The sequence below is a fragment of the Cololabis saira genome, chromosome 11 (genome assembly GCF_033807715.1).
Source record: "Cololabis saira isolate AMF1-May2022 chromosome 11, fColSai1.1, whole genome shotgun sequence".
NCBI lineage: Eukaryota > Metazoa > Chordata > Actinopteri > Beloniformes > Belonidae > Cololabis > Cololabis saira.
In genome coordinates this window covers 42,380,484-42,391,420 of record NC_084597.1, presented here as the reverse complement: position 1 = coordinate 42,391,420, position 10,937 = coordinate 42,380,484, and the positions used below count along the sequence as shown (strand labels likewise).

Here is a 10,937-nt window from a genome sequence, read left to right as displayed (position 1 = left end):
CCCTTATGATCCGGGTCCTGGTCCAGGTTTCTTCCCTCCTAAAGGGGAGTTTTTCCTTGCCACTGTTTGGCTTAAGGTTTTTCTCCCACTATGGGAGTTTTTACCTGCCATTGTTTATGTAATAATTGCTCGGGGGTCATGTTCATGTTCTGGGTCTCTGGAAAGCATCTAGAGACAACATCTGTTGTATTAGACACTATATAAATAAAATTGAATTGAATTAAATAAAATGAAGAAGTCAGAGTCTTCTCTGATTTCCTCCTCCTGACTCAGACGTCTGACTCCAACCCCCCGACCAATCGGTGTCCTGTAGTGTGATGATGTCAGATACAGCCGACTCAGCAGCTTAGAACCTCGGCAGAATAGTTACAGAAAAAGTATCAACTCGACACGTTAGACCCCTAGTGGGAAAGCGCAAAACCGAGTCGAGCTGAGTAGGTTCTGGTGGAAAAGCGTCATTTGTTCCGGCTCGTCTCAAGGAATGTTGAGCTGTGCTGCAGATCACATGCTGCAACACACACGTTTAAATTCTCATCTGAAATGAGTTAAATGACAGAAAAGAAACTAGTGCGCTGTCATCCACAAGTATCCAAAACTACATGTGATTTTGAAAAAGAAAAAAACCCACTGAAATCAGCTGTTCAGTAGTTCAGTAGTACGGCCCGAAGTTCTCGTAGCCGGTGTAGCTCGGCCAGTCAGGGAGGAGCCCGCGAGAACAGGTGGGGCTGCCGTAGAGGTCGAAGTGCGGGGAGTCCGAGTGGCGGTCTCTCTTCATGTAGGACCAGACGATGTGGTAGTTCTTGCCCTGGTTGTTGTCCCAGTACTGACACCCGTCCACTTCATAACAGACGGCGAACTCCACGCGCTCGTGCGGCTGCAGCTCAGAGGGCAGAGACACCTGGAAGGAGAAGGTGTCGCTGTACGAGCTGGGATACGCGTCCTTGACGTACTCGCAGGTCACGTCCATGTGACTTTTCCACCTGTCAGAGGTCACGCGAAGCTTCACCGATTTTTCGAATGACACGTTTTTGACTTTGACGGTTCCCGCGAAGGCCGTCTCTTTCAGGACACAGTGCTCCAAGCTCACAAACCTCTTGTCCAGGTTCTGGTGGAAGATCAGGTAGTCTGAGGACGGCTGAGTGAAGTCCAGCACCAGCTTGCTCTCCTGGCCTGACAGAGCCAGGGCGGAGCTCTGCATCTGCTGGATGTTCAGAGGGATGTAGATGGGGTCGCTGATCTCAAAGGTCTTCACCGTGGTCAAAGGCAGGCCCTTCTGATCAGCGAACGTCAGACGTTTCTTGGTCTTTGCGATGTCGTCGCCCTTGCTCTCGGATTTGGGGCAGTCCAGGCAGGTCGAGCGGTTGAACTTCAGCTGGAAGCTTTGAGCCGATGGCGATGTTTTGGAAGCGGGCGAGCATACAAAGTCCTCATTGGACAGGTAGATGGGCATGGCCATGTCCTTGGGCATGGTGGACTCTGGTTGGAGGATGCACAGAGCACTGAAACAGAGATAGATCCTTGTTAGAGTGCAGAGGTGTCAAGTAATGAAGTACAAATACTTTTTAACCTTACTTAAGTAGAAATTTTGGTTATATATACTTCACTGGAGTAATTATTTTTCAGACGACTTTTTACTTTTACTCCTTACATTTTCACACAATTATCTGTACTTTTTACTCCTTACATTTTAAAAACAGCCTCGTTACTCTATTTCATTTGGGCCTTTAATAAAAACTATCCAGTTAAATTGCTCCATCCGGATAGAGTGAATTTGGTTGTGGTTGTTTCAGATGTTCTTGTCCAGTTTTGTTCTTACATCCGTTCCCTCAGATTCCTGCAACTAAACTTGGATGTACATTCCAATAAAGGTTAGGGTAAAGTTTGACTTTTTGCACCATTACAATACTTATAGGCAACTAGTCATCATATCTTCTGCTCTCTGAAACACATGTTAGTTATTCTATGCAACTTCTGAGAGCTAGCAAGATTTGAAAGTGGGGCCTCCTCTAAGCCTCGCCCATTCGGTCCGAATGAAACGGATTGGTCCAGGACCAGAGGCTTGGCAGGAAGGGAAAGAACCAATCAGATGCCTTCATTTTAAACCACACCCCACCGCCCTGTCCCATGCGCGCACTCGCTTCCAGCCCCCCGTGTCCACTTCCCACGGGTCCTCCTGGGCTCACAGTGTCCCAGTGTAACCCCCCTCCCTCCCCTCTGCCACGGACCCCAGTATGTAGTTATTATGTAGTTATTTCCAGAGCAGCTCAGTCCCCGCTGTGTGGGTGAGCGGGGAGCAGAGCCGTTAGTCCGGGCTGCTGCTGCAGGACTCTCTGCCCAGCAGCAGCAGCCCGCGGGGACACGTGAAGAGCAGCAGCAGCTCCGGCTCGGAAGCAGTATGGGGGTCCGTGGGGATGGAGGCGTCCTTGCCGTGCAGGCTCTGTTGCCACAGCTACGCCGTAGGGTACGCCGTAGGCTACGGCGTAGCCGTGGCTCTAGAGCCTGCAGCGCACCGCAGCACTCAGCTCTCGCCGGGATGGAGACGCCTGTGGGCAGGATACACGTTTGGGTGGGCACAGCCCACCCCTGCCCCCCCTAAAACCGGCCTCACTTACAGGTGAATGAGACATGGGGTAGTTTTTCTGTAAATGTGCTGTCCAAAATGTTTAATAATCGCTCTCCTCTGCCTTGTTGAATCCTGCGTATGCGCGTTCGTGTTTGTGGGGGCGTGGCTTTGGACGGAGCGCTCGTGGGTGGGGGCAGGGCTTAGAGGAGGCGCCACTTTCAAATCTAGCTAGGCTAGCTAGCTCTTAGAAGTTGCATAGAATAACTTTAATGCTCAATAGTACACATATATGGTTCTTTAATATATTTGCATTATACTAGGATGCATTCATTTTCAATGGCTTTTGTCCTTAATGGCTTTTTTCCCCCTTACATTACTTTTACACTTTAAGTAGTTTTGAAACCAGTACTTTTATACATTTACTTGAGTAAAAAACTTGAGTTGATACTTCAACTTCTACAGGAGTATTTTTAAACTCTAGTATCTATACTTCTACCTGAGTAATGAATGTGAATACTGAAGACACCTCTGTTAGAGTGTTTGAAGGCTTCCATGTAGTTCTAATGTGACGGAGTGCATGAGTTAGCCAAGTGGTACATCGGTAGATTCCTTGATACACATATATTTGTATCCAAATTAACTCATATTTCATCATAAAATCATTCATTTGTGTTGCCTTAATCTACAGCGCCACGCCGGTAAGAGCTGATAACTTCACTTACGTAAGTAGTAACAGTCTAGTGGCCCTCACCAGGCGAAACCCCGACATCTGCACGGGTGACATCCAGGGCCCCAGAGAACAACCCTAACAAAGATGCTAAATCTTTGTTCCATTTTCACCCACTCCCTGGTGCACCTGAAGGTGTTCTTTGGCACACAAAGCCAGACGCAGGGAAGCAGCTCCCACTGTGGAAACAGTTGACGTTCAGCTTGCAAAGCTCTTTCAAGAAAAAAAGTTAAAATAATTAATACTTTTCCATGTTTGCTTGTGTTGCAGTTAGAAGAAATGCAGATATTGAACCTGCATGACCGTATTTCTGTTCATAATAAATTACCAAACTATCAATGTGAGGGAAATGACAAAAGTGCTCAAAAACCACGCAGGAATGTGGTGTTCAAGGGACTGTGGGAGTATTTAGGAACAACTGAATGAAACTGAGGCTTTTATTTTGTGTTTTTTAAGAGCTTAAATGCACCTCCAAGAAGTATTGACACATTCCTTCAAATCAAACTGACTAAAAACACCCAAGTGGACAATTACACCCTAAAACCACAGAAATGTAATACAGGACTGTCTCAGAAAATTAGAATATTGTGATAAAGTTCTTTATTTTCTGAAATGCAATAAAAAAAAAAAGTCATACATTCTGGATTTATTACAAATCAACTGAAATATTGCAAGCCTTTTATTATTTTAATATTGCTGATTATGGCTTACAGTTTAAGATTAAGATTCCAAGAATATTCTAATTTTTTGAGATAGGATATTTGAGTTTTCTTAAACTGTAAGCCATGATCAGCAATATTAAAATAATAAAAGGCTTGCAATATTTCAGTTGATTTGTAATGGATCCAGAATGTATGACATTTTTGTTTTTGTAATTGCATTACAGAAAATCACAATATTCTAATTTTCTGAGACAGTCCTGTACATTTCGTGCAACCATCTCCATTCTGACCGCTCATGTTCTGAATCTCACACGAGAACTCAACTCAAATTATTGAAAATGTGACAATCAATCGTGTTCTGCGTGGATTTTCTTCTTTCTTTCCCCCGTCCCTCTCCGAGGATGCCGTTCCGCCATGTTTGTGGATTTTCTCTCGTGTCCGTGGCTCTTTGCAACTCTCAAGAAGTACATTCCCAGTTAAGAGCGTTTCAATATTAGGGTCAAACATATGGAGCTAGAACAGTCTCATAATTCACAAATGCACAGGACAAGTTTTACAAACGCACAGACCGATTTACAAATACACACACCGTTTCACACGTGCACAGGACAAGTTTTACAAATGCACAGACCGATTTGCAAATGCACACACCGTTTCACACATGCACAGAACAATTCACACGTGCGTAGGACAAGATATACAAATGTATTTTTGATGCACACACAAATATAACCTGATTTACAAAGGTTTTTTTGTCTGTGAGCTGCGCTGGATTTGTGTGTGACTTTTGAGACTCCTCTGACGTGACTCGATCCACAAATAGGTTTTTTTTAACACGAAATGATCTGCAGCCAATCAGATTAAAGGGGCGGATACACCTGCTGTTTGAACTGCGTTCGCTTAGAAAAGTGATTAATATTTCGAGTTGGTGGAGTAAAGACAAATAAACATCAACAGGAGATAAAAGATAAATAAACAGGATGGAGAGGAGATCACTGTTCTGATTTTCTTGTGATCTAAAGAAAACAGCGCGATCAGAGATGGTTTGTCGGCCGTTCAACCAGAGCCGTCAGGAGACTGCACTCCAGGTCCTGCCGATGCAGCAACTGATGATGAAAAACAGCGGAGATATTTATGTATTTGCTCCGTTTGGTTTGACTACGTGTTATATGGGATTGTCCCGCTGATTCAGAACCAGACAGACAGCAGAGAGCTGCTGCGCTGCCTGACGGAACGAGCTGCAGCGGTCAGGTGGAGCAGCAGTGCATGTCAGGAGATTAATTTACCGAAATATCTGGAGTAAAGTCGGTATCAGTCGACTGATAACCAAAGAACCTCTGTATCCAGCTCAGATGTTTGATGATCGGTGGACTAAACCCCCGACCAGAACCATCACCGCTGCATCTTCCCATGAGCATGACTCTGTCTGCACCGGGACTGTGTTGATCTGCCACCGCTGTTTTGACACATGTTTGTCTCTGTGTGGTGGCGATGTCACATTATAAATGTGAGGATAACAGCTGCTTGTTTCTGACCTCCATGTCTGGTCACTGGTCAGCTGGTCTGACCGGGACCAGCGCCGCTAGTGGCCAGAGCCAGAACGCGACCTGCAGCAATATTCACCCCCGTCAACAGGCTCGTTCTCCTGAAAGACACCTGTAGTTCAAATACATAAATATCTCTGCTGTTTCTCATCATCAGTTGCTGCATCGGCAGGACTAGAGCTTTCCCAACGGCTCTGGTTGAACGGCCCGACAAACCATCTCTGATCGCGCTGTTTTCTTGCGGGATCACAAGAAAAGCAGAACAATGATCTCCTCTCCATCCTGTTTATTTATTTTTTATCTCCTGTTGCTGTTCATTTATCTTTACTCGACCAACTCCAAATATTAATCACTTTTCTAAGCGAACGGCGCTAATGCAGTTCAAACAGCAGGTGTATCCGCCCCTTTAATCTGATTGGTTTAGAGTAAGTCGTGTTTTATCCACTGCTCTGCGTCCCCCACGTGGGTGCACTCATATGATTGGCTGGAACAAATGAAGACATCTGATTGGTTGCAGATCATTTCGTGTTAAAAAAAACCTATTTGTGGATCGAGTCACGTCAGGGGAGTCTCAAAACTCACATACAAATCCAGCGCAGCTCACAGACAAAAAAACGTTTGTAAATCAGGTTATATTTGTGTGTGCATCAAAAATACATTTGTATATCTTGTCCTACGCATATGTGAATTGTTCTGTGCATGTGTGAAACTGTGTGTGTATTTGCAAATAGGTCTGTGCATTTGTAAAACTTGTCCTGTGCATTTGTCAATTATGAGACTGTTCTAGCAAACAGGTTCATACAAACAGGTTCCTGGGCTCCCCTCCCTGTGACGCTCCCCCGGCCTGCGTGCAAACCCGCCGGGTGGGATTCTGCAGCTCAGAGCGGTTAAAAGTGAATAAGGAACAAAGACCCGCAGATCACCAGCCTTCGTGGATCTGTCTTTGTCCAGAAATCCAAGCCACGCTCTCCCGTTCCGTTTCTTTAGTACTGCAAACACACAAGAATTCCTCTGTGGACGCGCAGGGTCGCGATGCTCTCACGTTTTTTGCACTATTTTTTTGTCTTTTGTACTACTTTATTTCCATTGCAATATACTGTACTGTCTATATACCGTAATTATATATATTTTTGACTTTTTACTTTTTTTACACCTCCCCTGCATGTGTGTGTGTGTGTTAAGTATAATGCTGCTGAACAATGTGAGTTTCCCCACTGAGGGAGAAATAAAGGATTATCTTATCTTATCTTATCTTACCTGGAGCAGGTCCTGAGGAACTCGGGGGCGGGGTCGAGACACTGACACACCTGAAGCAGCACCTAACCCTAACCCTGGGCTTTGCCTTGCTCAGCTCAGCTCTGGACTGAAGGACTTTGCCGGCTCGCCTTCAAAAGTCCATGCTCCGTCCACGTGAACCCTGTCCCCACAGCCGGTCAGAGCAGGCTGATTGATCTGATTGATCAGCTGCGGGGAGGCTGGTCCCCAGTGGGCGGCCCTTCTGCTCAGTCACATCCCAGCAGGAAAATAGAGCAGTGTCTCCCAACCTGGGGTCCGGGCCCCCCCTGGGGGGGCGCCTGAGATCTCTGGGGGGGAACTTTGTCTGCTTTGAGGATATGCAGTTGTAAAAATTATATTTGCGCATGTTAAATAAATAAAAAATAATAACACACCTAATGGAAAACTGTAATCCAAGTCTGTATAAACCCACGCAGTATTTTAAAATGACCAAAATATATTTCTAAGTTATTTAGCAGGATAAAAACTTAATAACTTATTATTATATCATTATTCAACATTTAATCATACTACTACTCCGACAGGTTGTTAAAGGAAAAATGTTAAAAATGTTTGCTCTCATATTAAAAGAGACATTTTTCAGAAATTATTTTATGTCCTTGCAATTATTTTCTGTGCATATTTCATACATTGGTGACACAAAATGAAGGTGAGGAAAACAAAGTCATATGTGTACAGGGTAAACCAAAGAGAAATGTATCACAAAAACATAATTAATGTTCATTTTTTCAATTAAAGATTTGTAACGAATCACTTTACTCTTTTGGTGCTAGTACGTACGGGTCGGGGGGGCCGGCTGGTCTTAGACACAAGTAGGGGGGGGGAACAAGGAAAAAAGGTTGGGAACCAGTTTTAGGGGGGACAGGGGTGGGCTGTGCCCACCCAAACGTGCGTCTTGCCCACCCAATCAAAGTTATGGGGATCCTTTATTTTTTTATCATTTTATTTTTTTATAGCCTATATATAAAAAAAAATATCACAGAATATCTGTGCCGTTTCTGATTGGGTGGGCACTGCGCATCATTTTTAGACTCGTCTGAGCAGGGAGGGGGGAAAAAATCCCCCAATTTAAAATCTCACACATTTCCACAAGAATGTGTTAGGATTTTATGAAATTGTTAAAAGTATGAGGGTTTTTTTCTATAAGATTGTACACTGATGGTTGCTCTCAGGGCAGAACCACCTCCTGTTTTTATGAGCAGACTGATTATCTGAGTTGTTCTTTAGGTGAGGACGGTGAAGAGGGACGGATGTTTAACATTGATAGGTCCCCTCCTGTTTTTCTCTGGGTTTTGGTCGTCGTAGATCTTTGCTGGGTTGGCATGTCGGATTATTTCATTTCATTTCATTTCATTTTATTCTTTATTTCATTCAAAAAATAAATAAAAAAAACAATTCAATACAAATACAAACGCAAATGTTCATAAATTGTGAATGAAAAGGGAGCAAGAAGAAGAAGAATCTTATCTGATCTGCCCCTTTTTCCAAGAAATAAATTCACAAATAACAAATTAAAAATTAAAAAAAAAAACAACTAAGTAAATAAAAAAACGAAAATAAAATAAAATTAAAATTACCGCCGTCTATGGGTATGTCAATCAAACTTAACTAACATATTTCATGATATTTACTTAACATACAAGCTTTAATTTTTCTTTTGAATGTAATGTTTTATTTGGATTCTTTGTTTTCTTTATTCAGATTGTTCCATAAACTGATTCCTTTCACAGAAACACAACGTTCCATCAATTTAGTCGTGAATCTTGTTTTTTTTTTTTAAATCTCTGTTCCTTTTAAGTTATACTTGCTTTCTCTTTTTTCAAATCTTTTCTGAATGTTGATTGGTAAAGTTTTTTTTATGAGCTTTAAACATAATTTTCAGAATACTATAGTCTACTAATTCATGAAATTTCAACAATTTTAACTGAAGGATTAGAGGATTAGCGGTAGACAACAGAAAATGTATGGCTGAAAGTGTCACATGTTTAAGTTTCTTTCACTCCCAGATAAGGTTCAACAGATAAGGTTCAACATCGGCTCCTATAACGTACAAAACACCTCCCTTTTTCAGTATAAATATGACTGGATTGATGACCACAGTGTGCATTTCTCTCCTACCTATTGGGTTTGAGAAAAGTGGAAAACCTCTGGCTGGAAAACATTGTGCATGATATTATAAAAGCTTGTATTAACTTTGATTCTGTTCCCTGGTTTTCTTATGGTGCACCAGACAAACGGACACGAGGATCTTTCAAAGGCCCAGAAACTATTATTTAATTAACTTCCAAATATGTGGATGGGACACAGAGCTACTTTATCAAATGTAAAATGTACTTTGAGGGGGAAAAAAAGTTAACTTTGTCAAGAGGAGAGGACTCTGGACTGTGAGCCATCTAGGGTGGATCATCACAGATGTGGAAACATGTACCATGTTCAGGTGATGTTCTGATACGTGTTTGTGCTCTGAACCAAAGAGGAAGAGGATCATCATCATCAGCCAGTCCAGAATCCAGGATCTGTTACGGTCTGGGGTTCTGTCAGTATCCTTGGTAAGGTGATCAAAAGACTCCTAAGGTTTGTTTCAGTTTAATTAACAAATAAATATTTTCCACAAAAAACCCTCTCCGTATGAAAGTAAATTAAAATATTTTTTTCTTTTTTCCATATACAGAACTGTCTCAGAAAATTTGAATATTATGATTTTCTGTAATGCAATTACAAAAACAAAAATGTCATACATTCTGGATTCATTACAAATCAACTGAAATATTGCAAGACTTTTATTATTTTAATATTGCTGATCATGGCTTACAGCTTAAGAAAACTCAAATATCCTATCTCAAAAAATTTGAATATTCTGGGAATCTTAATCTTAAACTGTAAGCCATAATCAGCAATATTAAAATAATAAAAGGCTTGCAATATTTCAGTTGATTTGTAATGAATCCAGAATGGATGACATTTTTGTTTTTTTAATTGCATTACAGAAAATAAAGAGCTTTATCACAATATTCTAATTTTCTGAGACAGTCCTGTACCGGTCATGCTGGCAGACCCAGGGCCAGTCCAGACTTATCTCCAGTTGAAAAAGTTATTATATTAAAGGAATATTTTGTTAAAGAATGAGGGTCAAGGATGACCCTGAATTATTGTACATCTGAAAAAGGCAAAACAGGATGTATATGCTGATTAGAAAACATGAAATCTCCTTCATACTGTGTGCAAAGAAAGACAAGTCAAAGGAAACGTACGTACTGTTTGCAGGAGTAATCAACTCAGTGCCATGATAACTGTACTTCTATCAGTGCATGCGTGCTGCCTGTAGTTTCAGCTTCTGTGATTGGCTGTTATTGTGCTGCCTGTTGCTCTGATAGTCAGCTGATGAATGAAGCGTTTCCCAGACCAGAGGTCCCACTGATGGATATGAGGTTGATGTACTGTACACTCCTCCTCTTCCTCCTTTCGTTGTTGCTTCATGAACAGCTGACAGCAGCCTGCAGCGGATAAACACCAGGCACAAACTCACACAGTTACATCTCGGTTCATAGTTCAGGCTGTCCACAGTTGAACCCGCCCAGAGCTGTCTGGTTAATCTGTGACTAACCTGGAAAACACACAGATATCAGCAGTACTCGAGTTATAAAAAAGAGAAGGGGGGGGGGATTTTATCATATGGGGACAGATAATTTGTGCTGATTACAAATAATATAATATATTACAAATAATAGCAGTGACCAAAACACCTGCAGAAATACTGCAGGAATGACATAGCAGCAGTTAAATGCAGCCTTCTGTAAGCTTTAAATATCCACTGGGCTTACATCAAATACATCAAAACACAACAATAAAAAACACTTTTCTGAACTTATCAATATGACTCTGTCCTTCACAGGATAAGTAACATGGATCACTGCAAAAACTCACAATCTTAACAAGAATATTTGTCTTATTTCTAGTTAAAATGTCCCATTTTAGTAAAAAAAATCTCATTACACTTAAAACAAAACTCATCACTGGAAAAAACAACAATTTTCACCTGTTTCAAGTAGATTTTCACTTGAAATAAGTAGAAAAATCTGCCAGTGGAACAATATGTTTTTGCTTGTAATGAGAAGATAAATCTTGTCCCACTGGCAGATTTTCCT

At 41.8% G+C, this 10,937-nt stretch overlaps 1 protein-coding gene across 1 annotated transcript; it reads right to left on the bottom strand.

The window, feature by feature from the left end:
• Positions 1–427: 427 nt before the first annotated feature.
• Positions 428–10,177, bottom strand: ppp1r3b (protein phosphatase 1, regulatory subunit 3B). The gene is made up of 3 exons (XM_061733505.1): positions 10,048–10,177; positions 3,286–3,469; positions 428–1,499 (listed from the first exon to the last, which is right to left on the bottom strand). The coding sequence occupies exons 2-3, from the start codon at positions 3,345–3,347 to the stop codon at positions 650–652; spliced, it is 912 nt and encodes a 303-aa protein (XP_061589489.1). The 5' UTR covers positions 3,348–3,469; positions 10,048–10,177; the 3' UTR covers positions 428–649.
• Positions 10,178–10,937: the final 760 nt, after the last annotated feature.